The 21146-nt window shown below is 40.4% G+C and overlaps 2 protein-coding genes across 2 annotated transcripts in view; one reads left to right on the top strand and one right to left on the bottom strand.

Moving 5' to 3' along the window:
- Positions 1 to 17909, top strand: part of adra1aa (adrenoceptor alpha 1Aa) — a 20569-nt gene extending 2660 nt beyond the window's left edge. Inside the window, exons 2-3 of the mRNA XM_005729458.1 lie at positions 5618 to 7097; positions 16539 to 17909. Coding sequence (XP_005729515.1) covers positions 6200 to 7097; positions 16539 to 17080 — 1440 coding nt within the window. The 5' untranslated portion in view covers positions 5618 to 6199 and the 3' untranslated portion in view covers positions 17081 to 17909. The remainder of the gene's footprint in view (positions 1 to 5617; positions 7098 to 16538) is intronic.
- A 1355-nt stretch (positions 17910 to 19264) lies between these two features.
- Positions 19265 to 21146, bottom strand: part of dpysl2a (dihydropyrimidinase like 2a) — a 16265-nt gene continuing 14383 nt past the window's right edge. The window contains exon 5 of the mRNA XM_013909880.1: positions 19265 to 19309. Within this exon, the coding sequence (XP_013765334.1) occupies positions 19265 to 19309 (45 nt within the window). The remainder of the gene's footprint in view (positions 19310 to 21146) is intronic.

Below are 21146 nucleotides of genomic sequence, written 5' to 3'. Positions count from 1 at the left end.
TAGATAGATAGATAGATAGATAGATAGATAGATAGATAGATAGATAGATAGATAGATAGATAGATAGATAGATAGATAGATAGATAGATAGAGACAATGTCAGTGGAAAAGAGGACAACTCAGATGAACTTTTAATTTGGTTTGAAATAAAGCAGCTTAACAAAATCCAAAATTCGTCAACATGGCCACTCTACTTTTACTAGTCTTATCTAATCTACATTTATATAATCTGCACTGACGAGATTAATTTCACATCTGTCAAAGTGGAGGAGTTTATGCGGCACTAAGACATTGTTTAAAAGTCAGAAGACATTCAAACATTCCAAATTAAGTTGTGCAAGCATCAATCAGGCCCTCGTACCTCCATCCATGTTGGGCATGCTGTAGTGGAGTCATTGAACTTTATTGTCTCATGTGGCTGGCTTCCTTTATTCCAGCAGTGTCAAACATAAGGCTCGGGGGTCAGAATCGGCCCAGCAAAGACTCCTATCTCAGTCTCTGGATGGCCCAGATTCAAGGAGGGCATACATTTTTGGACTTAACTGTATTTTTACCACTATAAGTTTTACCACTTTTTCTGCTGATAAAGACATACTCCATACCCATTCATACTATACCAAAGTAGTTGAGTAATAAATAAACAATTTGACAGTAAATTCAAAATATCCAACTTCCTGTTGGGTTTAGGGAATGGATTGTAAAAGTTTTCATCCACATGTATCATATCCACATGGATTCTATACATTCGGATGAAACTTAAAGCAAAATATTCTTCACCACTATAAGCTGTGTTCAGGACCAGTGGCAGTAGTACAGCATTGTGTAGTCCTGACCTGAAGCCTTAGGTTTAGCTTTATATCCACTGCTATCAAATGACTATATGTAGATAAGAGGTCCAGGTGCTAAGTTATTAGCAAAATGTTTCCACAGATTATTTGTGCATGAGACAGATAGAGATACCAGATCACAAAATATTTTTAGTTTGAACTGGGATCTTACAACCAGCTCTGTATCTATTTTTTACTCTGTTCTCAGACATAAAATTTGATTTAAGGTTGCATCATTACATCAGTGACGTCACTGATGTAATGATGCAACGTCTGGAATTTTAGCCATTTCCCAACAATAATGTATTTAATCTGAAACCAAACCAGAAAACAATGCCAGAGATGCATGAAAGTGTATTTCTGTCAATTTAGCTCAAATTAAAGCAGGTCAAAATGTGCACATTTCTCTTTGCACGAACCAACAGTAGTCCCCCATAATGCTCTGGAGAAATTTTCCCTGATATTGGTTTTCCGTCACTTCTATATCTCAGTGAAATCTTTCCCCATACTTCTCACTGACATTGTGCAGGTTTGGTGGGAAAACAGTTGACATGAGAATGTAAAAAGTGCATCTTCAGTGATATTCTAGCACTCAGGAGCTGATATGCTTTCAGCATGTTTCCACAACCTCAGCATAATTCTCTGCTCCGTGATTTCCAAGAAATTTCTTGATAACCCGTACCAATGATTCCCATTTTGCTGATTGAGCTTGCTTCAGTTTCCTTTTGCACTCATCGTCAAGCATCAGTTCACGGACTTCAGGACAAAAATACCTTCCTTAATTTAGATTTTCCTTTTCTTGAGATCCAAATTAGGTCTTAAATCCTGAAACGCTTCAGATTTCTGTTCGGTCATCCTAGTTGTAAAATACTTGGAACATCATAACTAAGACAAATAAATAAATAAACACATCTGCGAGACAAAAACAGTTTCAGAATGCTTACTGATCAGTGTGTCTGTGTAAAGATTTCTCTAAAAAGGCTTATTTCTACTAAAAAGCTGCTCATTTTTACATGCAAGTCTATAGGAACTGAGTTTTCTCAGGGAGTTAGCCTCAAGTGGACATATCAAGAAGTGTATTTTTTGGCACTTCAGTGTTGCCTTCATCTTCAGCCCAGGATGTTGCTGCTTGGTCTCAACTACTGCAGGATCAGAAACAACAGAGACTGTGGTCTAACAGTGAAGAAAAGGCCTCCTTGACTGAGAAACGCCCAGACTGTGTTCAGCAGAGACTGCTTCCCCAGTTCTGATGCATATGTTTTACAATATTCACAAGTTTTTTGAGAACTACCCCCCTTAAAAATGAGATGAATTTGAAACAAAGAGAAGAAAAAGAAGATGAATGATCTATCAAGATTCAAGTGGGCTTTCGCACTGCAGTGCTAAAGCCCACAAATCCTAATTAATCCAGTGCATCAAAGTCAGAGGGAGCAGTTTAAATTTGAACTGTGTGAGGATAAATTCCAAATAACAATCCGTGTAAATTTAACTTTGCAACTAAATTCCTCTTTTTTCTTATCTTATACAAACACATTGCCACAATGGGGGGGAAAAGAGATTGTAATTACCTTTCCTGACCAAAAATATGCAGAAGCCAAAAAATGGCTCTTCTGGGAATTACTTTGTTTAAGCCGTTATCTCAAGATTATGAATTATTTATATAAACTTGCTCTCTTCTGATAACAGATTGCTTCTTTTATACTCTCAATATATATCATAGAAACCTGACTTTGTTTTCTCAATCACAAAGTAACTTGGCAGCCTTGGAGATGACCGATCCCCTCATCTGATTACTGAGGAGGAAGTGTGCTCAACTGTGGAGTTATAGATGGTCTAGTCTTCTCCTTAAATAAGGACCCATTTGAACGTTATTTGAATCTACTGCCATGTTAGACGCTGATTGAAGTACAGTGTGATGTGTTTTTAATAGTGTTGATCCACCATGTTGAGGAGATATTAGCTTCTGGAGAGTTAACTTTGTTTTTTCTTCATAGCCTTAAACAATTTATAAACCACTTTGCTTAGCTTTATTTATCATCCTGTGAATAAGAATAATAACGACTGACCAAAGCATCTAAAAATAGCCGCCGCGTGGAGAGCGGCGAGGAGAAAGAAGCCGTTCATTTCAGTAATAAGTTTACTTTATTGCTGATAAAGAGAGAGGGGGAGCGTTTACCAATCTACCTTCCTGTGTGAAATTAAGTGCGCCTTGGCTTTCCTGAGTGTTACGGTTCAATTTATTTTCTGCTTTACAAAGGTGGGAAGGGAAGCCAAGCTCGACAAGAATAGAACCTACGCTGGTGTCGTTATTAAAGTTAGTGATGAATCACCCTCATGCATGAATCACGCATTAGGAATATACTAATTTTATGCATGACGGGTGATTATGAAATGAAAAAGAAATAGAAATGCATAGGGAAAATAGCATATTGTCAATATTTTTGGGACCTCGGCTTCCCTCATAAATTTTGAAAAGCTTTTTTTTTTCTTTTCGGGGGGGCTCCCCTGTCCTACTAACCTTCCCCCTAGCTCCCCTGTAGTTTGACCGGGCTGGAACTGCACTCCTAATCCCCGATAAATGACAAGAAAACAAGCTTTTGTTTTTGTGTGATTTCTAAAGAAAATGAACTTCCTATCATGACAAAACAAGCACTGTTTTATCTCAGAATAATGGGATAAGTTATGCCCGTACCGCGAGATAAAATCACCAAAAATAACTGCAAATGTTATGAGCTCCCATAAAGCAGAGGGGTCGATTCGGGAAATTGTGCTTCATTTTGTTGAAATACATCTGTTATATTTTTCTTGCATGTGGAGCTAGTGCTAGCAGACAATGCTCAACATTTAGGATGTTTGAGTCTGAAACTCCATGTTTGTTTGATATGATATTTACCAGGTGTGGTAAAAGGTGCTTGTATAAATGGGTGAATTAGGCATGTTATGTAAAGCTCTTTTGAGTGCTCAGCTATAGTAGAAAAGTGCTATATAAGATTATATGATGAAGCTGTGCTGGGCTGATAACTTCCTGGTAGGCAGATTTATTTTTCTTGGGACTCTGCCATGTTATGACAGTGGTATCAATATTTTGATCTAGCTTGGCATATTTTCCCAAGATGTCAAACTAATGTGTTCTTTACAAACATAAGGAGCACAGACTGTGACAACCCTTAACAAATGGTGGAGCTGTAATAACGTGGGTTGTTTTGACCTGTGTCTGTATAAAGGTCGTGGTATGATATTGATTTAAAGGAGGGATCAAGAGCAAAGTCAAGCATATCCTGATGTATTATGGGTCACTTGAAGAACATATAATACACGCCGAGCCTTCTGATTGCTGCATTGTTGAAACTTCAGCTATTGTGGTTTTGGCTCACTGTGTATTGTAATGATGAAGTGGTATTCCACATACTGGGAAAAAGAAAGTTTTCACAGGTATCTGTGCAGTCCTGTGAAAAACTAAGTACACCCTTACTGCTTCTATCCAAATTGTGAGGGTAAGTAGCATCTTGGTTATGGTAATCAATGCACTACATCAGGGGTGTCCAATTCCAGGCCTTACGGGCTGGTGTCCTGCAGGTTTTAGATGTGTCCTTGATCCAACACAGCTGATTTAAATGGCTAAATTACCTCTTCAACATGTCTTGAAGGGTGACATCTAAAATATGCAGGACACTGGCCCTTGAGGCCTGGAATTGGACACCCCTGCACTACATGATCAGGAAGCACGAGAAACTCTATAAAAGTAAATATTTTTGGCAGTTTCCTGGCCAAGAGCAGTCAGGTGTGTACTAACAAAATGCCACAATCCTCTCGGAAGTGGACATCCAAGAAAAATTCTCCACAAGTTCTCAGATGATCAGATGCTCGGAGAAATTGAAAAACAAAAAACAAAAACAAGAGCTACAACTCAGCCTTTACAGGCCCTAAGTTAGCATGTTCAACACTTAAGTTCATGACAGTACAATTAGACAAAGAATGAACAAGAATGGCTTGTTGTGAAGTGTTACCAGGAGAAAATAGCTCAGGTTTGCAAAGTAGCATATGAACAAACCACTTGAACAATGTGCTTTGGATAGAAGAGACCAAAGTGCAGCTGCTTGGCCAGAATCCACAGGACCACATTTGATGAAAACCAAACACAGCTTATCAACACCTCATAGAACTGACAGCACGGTGTGGAGGGCTGATGATTGGGGCTTGTTCTGCAGACACAGGACTTGGGCACCTTGTAGTCATTGAGCAATGAACACTACTGTATGCAAAAGTATTTTAGAGTCAAATGTGTGATCAAAACAACACAATGGTGGCAAAAGCTGTTGCAATAATTCAGTCAAAGTCCAGACTCCTCCAATCTGGTGCTGTGGGGGAACCTTAAAGAGAGCTGTCTGCACACATAAATGAATGCACGCAAACAGAGTGGGCCAAAGGTCTTTGATAGAAATGTGAGAAACGGATGAAGTTGAACAGAAAAAAACTTTATTCTAGTTACTGCTGCTAAAAGCAGCTCCACAAGCTAATGAATGGGGTGTTTTTCACCAGCCTGTATAGTCCTGTGAAAAGTTTTCACAGAACTGTTAGTTTCTCATTTTGTTAGCCTCACTTTGGGTTGATCCCATTATCAAGACGAGACAGTGGTGACATTGATTTGACAACAGCTGTGGCTCAGACATTGTCTCCCGCCCACCTTCTTGATAGAGCTGAGCAAAAAAACAATGAGCTGAACAAGGATGAATGCTTTCATGTTTCACTGTATGTGACGGACGTGTCTTCTTCTGTCTCTCTTTTCAAAGGCGCTGGACGTTACTGAAGCTGAAGCTGCGTTCAACACACAAGCCTGGATGTTGATTTCTCACCTGCTGCTCCCAGGAAAACTGGTTTCAACAGACTTTAATTTTCAGTCCAAACAGTGATTTTTTTCATGTATTTTTTTGGTTCAGAGAACATTCAAAGACTTCCTAAATCGCTCACCTCCAATCTGTCTCTTGTATTTGTAATGCATTTTTAACAGTGGTTTGTACCAGCTGCATAAAAACAGTCAGTTTTAACATCATTAACATTTTCAAGATGGATTACTCGATTTTAGCTCAGTAGTTTTCGTTTGCATATATTATATTTCTCTTTCAGTGGTTCTGCATGCAACTTGTTCTTTTATTTTCCTTGATGCATTGCCAACGTAATGGCTCATTTGCTCGAGGCATCATCATTCAAATTATGTTTTGACAAGACAGACTTAATGTGATCATTACTCTAATGGCTTTTATGAGAATGGCCTGATGTCTACTCTCTCTAGTAGTGAACTTAAATAGGTGTGCGCTTCAGTCTACCACTTCTGCACAGGCCAGTTGTTGAGTACCAGCATTGTACTGGAACTAATGATTCCTGTGCTGGACAATATGACCCCAGCTCCCCTGACACAGAACTGTTCCAACTGCAGCCACGTTTTAGTCCCAGAGCTCAATGTGGTCAAGGCTGTGGTTTTGGGTCTGGTGCTTGGTCTCTTCATTGGGTTTGGAGTCGTGGGAAACATTCTGGTGATCCTCTCGGTGGTTTGCCATCGAAACTTGCGGACAGTCACGCATTATTTCATAGTTAATCTGGCAGTGGCAGATTTGCTGCTGAGCTCCACCGTACTGCCGTTCTCTGCCATTTTGGAAATCCTGGATCGATGGGTATTTGGACGGGTTTTTTGTAATGTTTGGGCAGCTGTGGATGTGCTCTGCTGCACGGCTTCTATCATGAGCCTCTGTGTAATATCTGTGGACCGCTACATTGGAGTAAGCTACCCCCTGCGTTACCCATCAATCGTTACAAAACGCAGGGCTTTCTTGGCACTGATGCTGCTCTGGGTGCTGTCTGTCATCATATCTATTGGACCTTTGTTTGGCTGGAAAGAGGCGCCGCCCGAGGACGAGTCCATTTGTAAGATCACAGAGGAGCCGGGCTACGCGATCTTCTCTGCAGTGGGCTCCTTCTACCTTCCTCTGACCATCATACTGGTAATGTACTGTCGGGTCTATGTGGTAGCTCACAGAGAGAGCCAGGGCCTGAAAGAGGGCCACAAGACAGAGAAGTCAGATTCAGAGCAGGTGATTCTCAGGATACACCGAGGCAATGCAACTGTCTCAGATGACGAGGCCCTTCGCAATCGCACACATTTTGCTCTGAAGCTGCTGAAATTCTCTCGTGAGAAGAAGGCTGCCAAGACCTTGGGCATTGTGGTTGGCTGCTTCGTGTTGTGCTGGCTCCCCTTCTTCCTGGTGCTACCCATTGGTGAGTATTATCATGTTCATCTTGCATGTAATTCCTAATGTCAAGAGCCAGATTTCTCAGGGCAAATCTAATTTTAACCAGAGCAGAAAATATATTACTTACAAGACTGAAAGGGAATACCTCAACAGTTTGGAAAGGAAGGTTACTTTACTTCAGTGCAATTTTATTTTATTTATATAGCACCAAATCACAATGACAGTCACCTCAAGGCACTTTATAGAACAAGGTAATGACCCTACAGTAGTACAGAAAAAACCCCAACAATCAGACAATTCCTATGAGCAAGCACTCTGGCGACAGTGGGAAGGAAAAACTAGCAAAACCAGGCTCAGGGAGGGACAACTACTGCTGCAAATGGTTGGGGGGGGATGGGAGGAAGGCCAGGCAAAAGACACACTTTGGAAGAGAGACAGAGATAATTAATAACTAATGATTAAATGCAGAGTGCTATATAAACACACAGGTATTGCAAAGAAGAGAGTGAAGAAGAAACACTCAGCAGCAGCTGAGGTCTATTGCAGCGTAACTAAGGTCAGGGTTCAGGGTCACCTGATCCAGCTCTATCAAAAAGGAAAGTTTTAAGTCTAATGCTAAAAGTAGAGAGGGTGTCTGTCTCAATCCAAACTGGGAGCTGGTTTCACAGAAGAGAGGCGTAAAAGCTGAAGGCGCTGCCTACCGTTCTACTTTTAAATACTCTAGGACAACAAGTAAGCCCGCAGTCAGAGAGTGACGAGCTCCATTGGGGTGATACGGCACTATGAGGTCTTTAAGATAAGATGGGGCCTGATTATTAAAAAACCTTGTATGTGAGGAGAAGGATTGATTCTGGATTTAACAGGAAGCCAGGGGAGAAAAGCCAGTTAGGGAAAAATGTGCTCTCACTTTCTAGTCCCTGTCAGTTCTCTCTCTGCAGCATTTTGGATCAAATGAAGTCTTTTCAAGGAGTGAAATTTGAATCCTGACACCACTCGGGGGCAAATATGAATGAATAATATAGACAGACTGAAAAAAGTGGACAGCTAGCCAAGCGCTCTTCCAAGCTTATGAACTGACTCTTTAAACGTTTTTGTTTAATGGATTTGAGAACCCGGGTGTAAAAATGGGAAATTACGGTTTCATTGGATCTGGTGTTGTCACCTGCCTTAACTCCTGCCTCTGGTTTCCCATTGAATGGACAAATACTCTCATTTCATCTAACTCTCAGTATCAATGGGGGAAAAAAAGCATATTTCTTAGAAATGTCACTGGAGCGCAGACAGTCAATGATACCCTCTGCAACCATTTAATCAATAACGTTTCACAAATTAAAAATAGGTCCATATATGTGATTACCTACTCCTACGCATGAGTCAGACCACTTTCAGGAAGCAATTCAACATCTGAATTTATTCCCATTACATACTCATTGATCAATTTATTCTACGGTCATGTTTTTAAGTGCTGGCTAATTTCATAGTTAGATGATGTTAAGTGAATGCCTCCTTTGTGGGATGACATTGAGGTTACTCGCATTCAGACGAGCTTGTGGCCTCTGGAGCGCTGTAGTAAATGCTTTCGACTCGGCCAGGTAGTCGTTCTATAAATAGGCTCTATAAATCTTTCAGATCACTGTCATCCTCCACTGCTCCCCGTCTGTAAACAAAAGGACTAAAATTGAGACCAAGATATATTTCAAACCAGACCCTTGAATGGCATGTCGAGCCATTTTTCTCCCTCGTGTTTGTGACTCCCTTCATCATGGGGGCAGATCTTTAGTGACAGATAAAGCCTTTCGGACTGAGGCCAGACTTCATATGATGGTCTTTAAGTCTTCAAGTGCGCCGGGTTCAATGAAGATGAGCTCAAAGGGAAATAATCAAACGACTTGTAGACCTGTGCGCTGCAAGTGCTGTTGTCAATCATGCGAAAAGGAAATCTGAACCAAGTAGATATGAGATACGGCAAAATCCTAACAAATCCTGCAGGGTTTGTATTTATTCCATGCTCTCATGCTTGTAAATATAGCTGCCACCATTTGGCTGAGTAGCTCCTGACTGGCAAATGAGGCAAAGCCTCGGCTCACGAATGCTCCCTTACTAATACTGGCGTCACAGTGCATACCGCTGCCACATAAGTCTGTGGACAATGATATATTCAGCAATGAATCACAAAGCACTGGTGTAGTTCTGACGTGTACAGCTGGATAAGTCTTGATTGCATCATTTCGATTATGGAGTAGAGATTATTTAAATTAATATCCATAATAACTGTGGGCTGAGAGGCAAGACTGAGATAGTCTGGACATGTGCAGAGGAGTGATAGTGGATACACTGGATAAAGAATGTTGAGGATGGAGCTGACAGGCAGGAGGAAAAGAGGAAGACCAAAGAGAAGATGTGAAGTGAAGCCAGGCATGCAGAGGGTCGGTGTGACAGAAGAGGATGCTAGGGTTAGGGGGAAGTGGAAGCAGATCCAATGTAATAATTTCGAGACTTTAATTATGGAAGTAATTTAAATGGGTGTTAAAAGGCTCTGTACCTATCTGTGGATTGTCCTTGATATGTACCGAGTCCTTCTTTGGAACTACAACACGTGCAAAGCATCAATCAGTTTATTTTCTTTACCATTTAGCCAGTTCAGGTTCAGGTGGTGGGGGCTAGAGCCAATCTCAGCTGACAATGGATGAGAGACAGAGGACACGCTAAACAGGTACCCAGTCCATCATGGGGATAACACAGAGAGACAGACAATCACTCACTCACTACCACACCCAAGGCCAATTTGGCATCAACAGTTAAGCTAACAACAATCTCTTTGGAAGGAAACAGGTGGCTGAGAGGCGACAGTGTCACCGTAGCGTGAAGCCTGCCCTCGCTGACATAAAGAACAGCTTCACAGGGTGTCCTCGTGTTATCGTGATATGTTAAGAAACTGAAGATGAACTGAAATGTTTCCTGTCTCCAGCCCCAGCCAGGAGTCTTTATTCTTAAAAACCTCTGACTCAGAGTGTCAGTGGGTGTCGGTGTCTTTTTAAACTAGAGCTGATGAACCTTTTTTTCCCCCCTAAGAGTTATTTTTGGATGTATTGAGAAGAAAGACAGGAACTTTGGGAGAAAGAGCAGGGGAATTACACACAGCCCTGTAGACACATGCTGATAAACATTTTTAAATGAACAATGGGTCAAATATCTATGTGTTAGGTGGTTCTTATTTTATTCATCTATCACACATACACTGATGGTTGCACTGGAGGCTATTTGGGGTTCGGTAACTTCCCCCGGGGACACTTCAGCATGCAGCCTGGAGGAGCTGCTGATTAAACTTTCCGGTTAGTAGACAACCCATTCATGTTCTATACTTAACTTAAATCAGAAAAAGACTTCAGTGGACTGAAGTCTGATAAAAGGGAAAGAATGATAAAAATGAGGCTTTAGGAAAAACATGCATCCTGCAGTTTGAAGTTAAAATATTTCCCTAATTAAAATATTTTGATTATATTCTACATGTTCCATTTGATTGCAGTGAAATAAACACACCTATTAATCCAGCCAAAATATTCTCAGCTTAATTAACTTAGTGTTGGGTCTTTATTTTTTTTATTATTTTAGTTATAAAAAGAGAAGTTTATTGTTGGGGCTCTTTTACTTTGGACAAGCACATGTAATTTAACTTTAAATTCTCAAATTAAAAACTGAAAAGAAAATGTTAGTTGAATACAGTCATCATTCATTACTCTCATCTTAAATGAAACATGTACAAAAAACATCAGCCAAACAGCCTGAAATTAACTTTCCCTTTTTAGCAGATTAAAGTAGATAAGCAGATTATGACCACTAGCATGATAGTTAATAACCCAGCTACCAACTTGTGGTGTCGCAGATTTGCTTTTCTAACATGAAGGTAAATAAAACAGAAGCTGCACAATTTAACTGTGACAGAGCAAGGATAGTATTTTAGCAAATGTCTGTAATTTACTGCAAATATGGAACTTTTACCAACACGCCCACTCTGAACACTAAAATATTACTGAAGCATATGGACAAAAGTACTGGCCCACCTACACATTACACCTACAGGAGCTGCTCGACCATGGAAGACCATGCCACAACGCTCACGGCGCACAGTTTTTATGCTAATGTTGATGCCAGAGGAGGTTTGGAGCTCTGCAGTCATGAAGTCAGAAGAGCGTCAGATACTTTTACGCACTTGGTGACCCCGCTACGTAACTTCACGTGGTCTGCCACTTCGTGACCGAGTTGCTGTGCCTCCTAAATGTTTCCACTTTGCACAAAATCCCATGAAAGTGGCTGCGATATATCTAGGATGAAAGAAATTTCACAGACTGACTCGTTACAATACTACCATCTGTTACAGCGCCATGCTCTTTAAAACATTAATTCTTTCAGTAGTTTTACAGGTAGACTGCATGGATAAATCTGTGGCAACAGGACTGAAAACACATGAATTCAAAGTTTAAGAGGTATGGCCTTTTTGTCCATACATCATACTCAAATATGTACTCAAATTTAAAATGGAGATGATGTAATCTGCAAAATAGCCAACACATTGTTCACAAAGTCACAGAAAGTTAAAAGTCTACTCTCAGTGTGCACACAGTACACTTAAAACACAGGAGTTGTGGCAACACAAGCACAATCTTTCCCTACAGCCTGCTCAGCTCCAGCATGTATCACGGATGGTTAAGTTAAGGTGGTCTGAACTGGACTTCTAGGGAGAGATGGAAAAAAATAACATTTGCACAGGAACCAGTCCAGAGTTACAAATGGAGATGACCCTGCAGGGGAGATGTCATGGAGCTTTTTAATCACACGTGAAGTGGTTTTGGCTGTAATGTGATTGGCTGTGGGGGACGAGCTAAAAGAGTGAGAGTAAGGTAACGGCTGCAGGGGACAAAGAAATCTTCAAACCTGTGTGAGAGAAGCTGTTTATGAATTTAGCCTCTGCAGACAATTAACAGCAGGAAGGGGTACAGACTTATCAAGGTTGCGTAATAGGCAGCGTTAGGTGATTGGGTATGCAGAGCCCATCTGGCTTGCTAGCCTAGCCCGCTAGGAGAAATAAGACATGCTTGCCAGGAGCAACACACTCAGCAACCAGACAGCAACGAGGAAAACGCCTGAAATTTCTTGTGAGACCGAAGCCAGTCACCTGCCTACACTTCACCCAACCTTGCTAGAGGCCTAGCGTCAGAACTCTGTGCTCAGTTTGGTTTGCTTCAAGTTAACTCAAACCTTAAAAACCTCACTGCTGAGAAAACAACATAAATAAAAGGGAAAAGCAAAAGAAAAATAGCTAGCACAAAGACTGATAGAAAATCTGTTTAATTATATACCATGGCAATCCATTCATATTTCATTTAAAGGTCATCTGCAGCATTCATTTATTTTTTTTCCAGTTTTTCAAGTTAAGGGCACACAGAGTGCTACATAATATTAATAATAAAAAGAATATAAAACTGAAATACTATACAAGTAAATATAACCATTGTAGTGAATACAATAATTCCAAAAATGATACTAAAACTGAAGATGATAAGAAAATGAATGAAAAGGATTTAAATAAAACTATAATATCTCAGACTGGTACTTGACCAAGTGACCAAGCAATCAAGCCTTACTACCTTTAAATGAATTTTACTAAACAATTTTCTAGCATATTTTAAGACTGAAAGCATTCCATAATATAGACTCACTGGCCACTTTCTTCAGTACACCTTGCTAGCATTGCCTTGGTCCCCTTTTTTCTTTACAGCTGCTTTAATTCTTCATTGCAAAGATTCAACGAGGTGCTGGAGATGAGATGTGAATCTCCTGTTCGGCCACATCCCAGAGGTGCTCTATTGGATTGAGATCTTATGACTGTGGAGCCCATTAGAGTCCAGTGAACTCATTGTCATGTTCAAGAAACCAGTTTGAGATGATGTGCGCTTTGTGACATGGTGCGTTATCCTGCTGGAAGTAGTCACCAGAACATTGGCACACTATGGTCATAAAGGGATGATGTCCATCCCTATATGACCACATTACTCAGTCAGTGACAATACTCAGATATGCAGTGGTGTTTAAACGATGCTCATTTGGTAATAAGGGGCCCCAATATCCCCTACATCATTACACCACCAGCAGAAACAGCCTGAAACGTTGATACATGAAAGCACTGATCAGTGCTTTCATGTTGTTTATGTCAAATTCTAACCCTACTGTCTGATTGTTACAGCACAGGATTCTTCTTGTCTTCTCTATTTTCCCTTTTTCAGAGAAAATCTGAAAAAGTCAACTTCAGCCTGTCATCTCAACCATGCATATATATCTAAATTCATTGTGTTGCTGCCATGTGATTGGTTGACTTTTATTTTATTTTTTTTGCATTAACAAGCAGTTGAACAGGTGTATCTAATGAAGTGGCCACGAGTGTATGGAAGTAATAGTCTTAATACAGATAGTACTGTCAAAATGAGCAACAAATAGACAACCTTTGTTTCCTTATTGCAGCTGAAGGCAACATAGCACGAATAAGAGTTATACAGGCACTGATTATATTTAAATTGAGCTTAAATATGATTAAAATCAGTTTGAAAAACAGGAAACAAATGGGTTAAACAAAATAACAATAAACATAATACATAAGCACCTAAATTAGATTAAAAATTCGGAAATGTTACAGTTTCAGAGATTTATGGAAGATTTTATTTTTATTTTTTTGGCCCTTGATGTAAATATATGGGGACATTTGCTTATTTTCTTTCCAATGATGGCAGCTTCCATGCTGGTCCCGTCTTCTCTATAGTTCTTGATATACTTTAATGCAGTCTTAAAACTCTTTGAGAAATTAAGAACAACAAAAACACGACATCTAGAGCTCTGAACACACAGCGTGCTGTATATCCACATTCAGGGAGTGCTGATCATGTGATCATATTCATCACTCTTACATATGTCGCACTGTTCAGATTAAAAGTGTCAGTGGATGCAGACGCTAAACCGGATTAATATCACGTCCCATGCAAGCAGCTGGCTGGAAATTTTCAATCTGAATGAATTCAATCAGCAGAAAAACAAAAAACAAAAATGTGTGCATTCAGCAGCAGACACCGCTGCATCATTGAGTGCGTCAACACATTCACCCAACAGTTGCACTCCTCTTCTATTTTTATTCCAACAATGAATCTATCAAGGGGTACGGGCAATAATAGAATTGGGGGGTTTTGGCACAGCTGGGGATAAAATGCATTAGCTGCATAGCCAGGCACAAAATAATTTGCTCTCCAACTCTCTCCGCCTCTTCTTTCTATCCATCTCTATATCACAATCACATTTTTTTTTCTCCCGAGGCTTAACCCTCTCAGGAGCTTGGCCAATAAAACATTTCACAAGGCAGCTTCTCTCCTGCCTCTGAAAATAGATGGCAGATAGACAGATATAGTGCAGCCACACAAGAAGTCAGCCGTTTCATTATTTTAATGTTTCACTGCCAGCCACTGAATACAATGAGGACTAGGCCTGCATGTAATGCGTCCATTAAGCCATTACCTTTGCCACTTCATTAAAGATCCCACTCACATTCCCCGCTCGCTCTAATCAAAAGCAGCACAGTATCCGGGATCAATTTTAATAAAATCCTTAACCTTGGCGGCAAAGAGGAAGCTTCTATCAAGTGGAACTTGGATAAAACAATTAGAAATAAAGTGTGACACGTAGACGGGTGAAGTGGTGTGATTTCCAACAGCTTGGGATCATGTGTTCTTTTTTTTTTCCATATATTTTTATTGAAATTTTTTATAGTACAATACAAACAAATGTTGAACAACCTCACATTCACACATCCATACATACATCAGACCTGCCTACATCACATTCAAATGTAGAAATGAGCATAGTTCTCACAGTAATACAAAAATACAATGGGTTAGGATAGACAAGATTTTCCCTTCCTTCCCTTCTTCTTTTCCTTCTTTTTCATAAATGTCCTTCACCTCCACTCCCTAAAATATCCATATATGGCTTCCACATATTCACAAAGTCCCATTGTTTGCCCTTGGCAATATATGTCAGTCTTTCCAGGCCTAGAGAAACTGCAATTTCCTTCTTCCAGAGTCCCATGGAGGGAGCATCCATACTCCTCCAACATAGCGCAATGGCTCTTCTGGCTTGAAGTAGTCCATAGTCCAGTAGTTTAGTTTTTTTCACCGATTGCTTAAATTCCCTTGGATATATTCCAAGTACACAGAGTTTTCCTTTTAAAGGGATTTTTACCTTAAACACTTCGGACAGATATTTGATAACATCTTTCCAAAAGTCCTGGATTTTAGGACACTCCCATAGACAATGAAGAAGAGTTCCTTTTTCAACTAAACATTTAGTACAGATGGCCGGAATATCATTGGACATATGATGAAGCTTGACAGGTGTTATATAGGTTCTCATGAGCCATTTATATTGCAGTAGTTTAAAGCGTGTGTTTATTGTTTGTTTTTGTGCTTTTAAGCAAGCCTGGTTCCAGTCATTTTCATCTATGTCCTCTTGGATCTCCCTTCTCCAAGCATCCAGTTTATCTGCTGCTGAGTCTTTGGAGGAAAGCATCAGTAAATTATAATATATAGAGAGAAAACCTTTCCCTTTTGTATTCTTAATGCATACCTCCTCTATTTTTGTCAATGGTGGAAGCTCAGCAATCCTTTGCAGTTTTGATGACAAATAGTTTTTCAATTGTAAATATTTAAAAAAGTGCTTTGGGGGTATTAAATATTTTTTACACAACTGATCAAATGTGAGCAGCATGCCATCTGCATATAGGTTTTTAATTTTTTTTAATGCCTTTATTTTTCCATATTTTAAATCCTCCATCACTTTTACCAGGCGTGAACTTTTCATTTCCCCAAATAGGGGTAAATTGCGAAAGCGATGGAGGATCGCCCACATATTTATGAGCTGCACGCCAAATTATAATTGTATTTTTCAAGAAAGGGTTCCTTGTATTTTTTTTAATGTCTTAGTGTCTGAAGAATATAGAAAAGTGTGTAAGGGAAGATCTGGAACAGATTTTTGCTCAGGGATCATGTGTTCTTTAAAAAAAACACAAATAGAGCACAGCATGTAATTGGAGCTCTGAAAACTGGCTGAAATTTGGTTTAGCCACAGTAACAGCACAGCTCGAGGCAGCGTTGGTCAGTTAACCACTTCAATCCAGACTGAAGCAGCTCAATAACTACTGGATGAACTGTTATAAATTGCATATCCGGAGGATGAGCGCTAGTGATTTGTCCCGAGAAAGGTGACTAGTAAAATGTCTTGAATGGCAGATTCTGTTTAGGTGTGCGAAACAAACATTGTGCGACAGAATGCTCCCACAGATTTATATACCTGAGGGCCACATCATCCCCGAGAGCTCCCAGTCATCTCTATCTTTTATTATGTCTCTGATGTGTGTCTGATGTCCCTGCAGGTTCAATCTTCCCTGCATACAGACCTTCAGACACCGTCTTCAAGATCACCTTCTGGCTCGGTTACTTCAACAGCTGCATCAACCCCATCATCTACCCATGCTCCAACCAGGAGTTTAAAAAAGCTTTCCAGAGTTTACTTGGAGTTCACTGTTTGAGGACGACTCCCAGACCGCACCACCATCATCAGAGTCAGATGCAGGGTCACGGCCAGCCCCTCACCCTGGGCCTCGACAGCAGGGGGCCTCCTTCTCGGCTCAGCCTCTCCTCCTCCATGGCCCTCTCGAGAACTCCTTCCTCCAGGGACAGCCGGGAATGGAAGGTCTTTTCCGGAGCCCCCGCGGGCGATTCTGGACCAGCTGAAACGAGCAGAGCGAAAGTGGCCAAACTCTGCAATAAAAGCTTACATCGGACCTGCTGCTGCATCCTCAGGGCCAGGACTCCCCCGCGGGAGTCCGGCTGCGCCCACCCCACCTCCACCAGAAACCTTCCCACCATTAAAATCCATCAGCTGTCCCTATCGGAAAAAGGAGAGCCAGTATAGCCACTGTAACGCTTCATCCATTTGTTATGAGTAGCCTTTCAAGGTCGCACATGAGAATAAATGCCCTTTTCCTCCGTTAACATCACAATGGAATGAGCTGGTGGTGAAATAATGGCTGCTTTTACATTTCAATTTCAAATTTCATCTCAGCTTTGAAAGCTTTCTGTGATTTTTTTTTTAATCTTGATGTTATCACAAGAAAGCAGATTTTTAGCTTTGCACTGCAAGATACAGCTAATAAGGGAAACGATCAAATCTGGGAAGTGCTCGCATGAAGAAAAACCAAAAAGAGCAAAAGATTTTCTATATGTTTACACATTTTATATTCAAGAAAAGCAGTTGAAATGTCTAAAGCTGTGACGAGGGGGGCTCTTATATATTGCATGAGTTCGACAATAATTTCTGAAATGCTGATCAGTGGTGCTCCTGTTGTCTCCAGATTTTGCTTCCTGCTCCTGTGGTGAAATTGTTGCTTGTGTACTGCTCTGTACACAGTGGAAACCGAGAGACCTCACATACTTCTGTGTCACATACAATAAATTTGTAAGACATACTCCTAGCAAGGGATTCATGAGGACATTTTTGAACCTTTGTGTTATTTATTCTCTTTGTTTTCTTTTTCTTTTTAAAATGTCCTTTTTTCTGTCAAACTGGGTTTTATTTGCCTAATATATAGCCCCTCAGCATTTCTAGTTCATCTATTCACATTCCCACAATTACATGTACCTCTGAGCTGTGCCAGATGGATGTCTTAATATACTTGAGTGGAATTTTAACTGACCTTGTGGTTGCTGGCCTCAATCCTGACCGACTCCAAGCCTCTTAGAAAAATTTACCAGATTTAGCGATGTCATGATAAGTCACACACAGTCTCAGGCTTTCTTCTCTCAGTCTCTACTCTTTGTGTTTCTGTCCTTTTTTTTGGTTTTTGTTGGGGGGTTTTTTAGCCACATTTCACACAGAAAGAAGATCTTTGCTTTGGCCTTCGTCAGGTCTTCGGTGTGCGCTGTTTAGTGTACTTCTTCTTATGTGAGTGTTCAGTGGGAGTTCCAGACTGCAAAGTGTCTTTGTTTACGCAGAGGCATCAAAGGGCAAAGGACAACCTCTGCCAGCGCTATCGATTTGTTTTCTCCTGCTGCTCACTCTGTAGCACCATGGTGTACTCTCTTTGTGGGTGCGAGGAGGAAGAGATGCGCTCGGCATCTTTAAGCCAGTCTTCCTCTCTGTACGCTGGAGTTCAGTCGTAAAAGGGGAGTCGACAGCTTTCAACCCCAGGGGAGGGACCCGGCAGTGCAGCCGGAGTGCTCATCTGTGTCCGAGCTGTCATTGACTGTGAACCTGTAAATCACACGTCCCTGCGCAGATGCCATTAGGAGTAGAGCTGCCAGCTCCAGCAATAAAGTACAGATGGTACAGATGACCTAATTCACATCTCCCTCTGTTATCTCTCCATAGAGCCCTGGGATTATAAAGAAAAATCTCAACCAGCAAAATACCTGTGTGCAGCGCTTTATAAAGTTATACCATCTTCCAAATGCAATAGCTGCAATGAATACTATAATTAGAACTTAGGGGTTGTGGGAGTCAGACGCAGAGTGGAGCAGATCAAGAGCGATTCTCCTCTGTTTCACCAGAAACACCCACTGTTTTTATCCAGCAGCCTAACACCGTGTATTCAGGGTTAAATTCCAGGGTATGCCATCTTCGCTATTCTTTATTGTGCGTTTGCTCTGATAAACTGCAAAAAAGTGCAGACAATCACTACAATCACTGAACCTGAAGAGGGAATAAATGTAAGGCTTACTGCCTTCACTTACTTGTGGATGATGTTGTGGTCATGACAAATCAATTCTGGGAGGGATTGTGGTCTTATAATAGCACTGTCTGTTTCACTGGATTGACAGCAAAGCAAGTGCTGCTGATGACTCATGGTTGCACTTCCCCAAGAGGGTTTAGCTTTGTAAACTCCCTGATGTGTTTTTTTCTTTTTCTTCCTTTCTAAAGCTTTCATCAGTGGGTGAAGATGTTGACATAATAGGATTCCCCTCTCCGGTTTAATCAGTGCGCTCATCATGCTAAGTCCTAATTGGACAACTGTCAAACAGCCAGGGGCTTCACTCTACATAGTCACAGAAGTTTTTAACTGATGTGAGCATTCAGTGTGACGGAGATGTCATGTTCGGTTCATTTTTGCTGGAAGCATCCCTGTGGGAAGAAGCGACTGAGGAGCTGGAACATAAAAGGAGAGTGAGAACCACAACCCTGTGGCTCCACCTAGTGTCTCACTGCCTCTCTGCATGCACGTCCACATAGATCCTTTTGCAAAGGATTGTTACAGAGTTGCACATCCTTAAAAAAGTCCCCGGAAACGATGGTACAATATATAAAAGCACTAGTCCCAGTGAATCAATTACAGTTAATTTATTTCAGGATATTTTAATCAGGAGATTTACTTAAGTAAAAGTATACAAGATAAAAACAAGCTGAAGGAAAAACCATTTTTAATTATAATAGAGTGAGAAATATTCACGTTAATTACAAATCATTGTTATTAATATTAATTAATTATCTAGAAAATTGCGCCCCTGTTATTAAAGAGCCCTCAAAGTCACATTCTAATAATATTCATATGAACAGAAGATGGACAGTGTTTATTTTCACACCAAATGTAAGGCAGGTTTGCCAACTCTCTCCGTGTCACAATCTTTTGCCTTCTTACACTGCTGAAATAAATCTCACACTGAGTTAAATAAATAAATAAATAAATAAATAAAAGTAATATTAATAAATGATTAAAGCCAGTCCATAATGAATTTATGTTTGGGTCAAAAGGCATATTTTAGTCTTAGCATCAGACACAATAGACACCAGATAATTAAAAAAAAAACTCAACTAAACTAAAAAATTATTTTTAATTAAATGTAATTAATTAAATTAAAGATGCCTGATTTGCCAGTGCTGGCACAGCCCTGCCTGCGAAAGGCTGTTTAATGAGACTCACCAGTGACTGTAGCCTAATCCTAGTTTGACAAAATGTTACCCTGAGGTGTTTTTGTTGCATCCAGCTGTTTGACTTTATTAGAAGTCTTTATTAACACTCACACAGTTGGGACCCCTGCTGTTCGTCTGCAAAGGAAGGCAGTTGCAGCCATCTTTGCATGTGAAATACTCAATCGATTATTCCCCACACAACGAAATAGCATCAGTCAGAACCCAGCGGTGACTCATAATCTAATTTCCTGCAGCAGAGACAGGTGAACCGTTGCACACACTGTTTTTTGGCCTCAGCTTGAGTGCTAAGTCTAATCAGAGTTTATTATTTAATCAGTTTTTCTGTCAAATTGCAAAGCAACTATTTGTTTGCAACAGTGCAAATGTTTTCCCATAACTATAGTGTGCTCTGTAATCATTAGTATTTAAATTAAATGGTCTTTACTAGGCTTAAGGAAAATATAATATTATATAATTTGTATACAAATATACAAATATGTAAGACAATGACAACAATGAAAATACATTTTGTTATAATACAGGCTGCTGTAGTTGGATGAATTATAACACATGTACAGAATTCTTAGTGTAGCGAGTCATTAATTAACAATTTCAAGATCAACACAGGATACTTGAGGCATGGATAAACTGTTGGGGGTGTTTAGTATTATTGTGATGGGTGGGTTGGATTCCACAGAGCTGTAGTAACTACAGAGGGATAAAGCTTATGAGCCGTACTGTGGAGATATGGAAAAAATGTGACAATTAGCGAGCAGCAGCATGGCTTCACGCTGAGAAAGAGCACTACAGAAGATTTGTGACAGAAGGATAGCAGAAAGAGTGAAAGGAAAGGTTTACAAGATGGTAGTGATGTATGGATTGGAGATGGTAACACTGACAAAAAGACATGAGGCAAAGTCAGAGCAACCAGGATGGTCGAGATTAGACAGAATATCTCAGAGGGACAACTCAGGTTGAGAAGTCTGGACATGCAGAGAGGCCGAATAGCATTGGACAAATGGGGGATGACATCATTTTTTATGATGTCATCACCCAGGGAAAATGGGTAAGTGAC

This window comes from Pundamilia nyererei, unplaced genomic scaffold (genome assembly GCF_000239375.1).
Source record: "Pundamilia nyererei isolate P.nyererei 1_Seehausen unplaced genomic scaffold, PunNye1.0 scaffold00033, whole genome shotgun sequence".
NCBI classification, from domain to species: domain Eukaryota; kingdom Metazoa; phylum Chordata; class Actinopteri; order Cichliformes; family Cichlidae; genus Pundamilia; species Pundamilia nyererei.
This window is presented reverse-complemented; position numbering and strand designations above follow the sequence as displayed.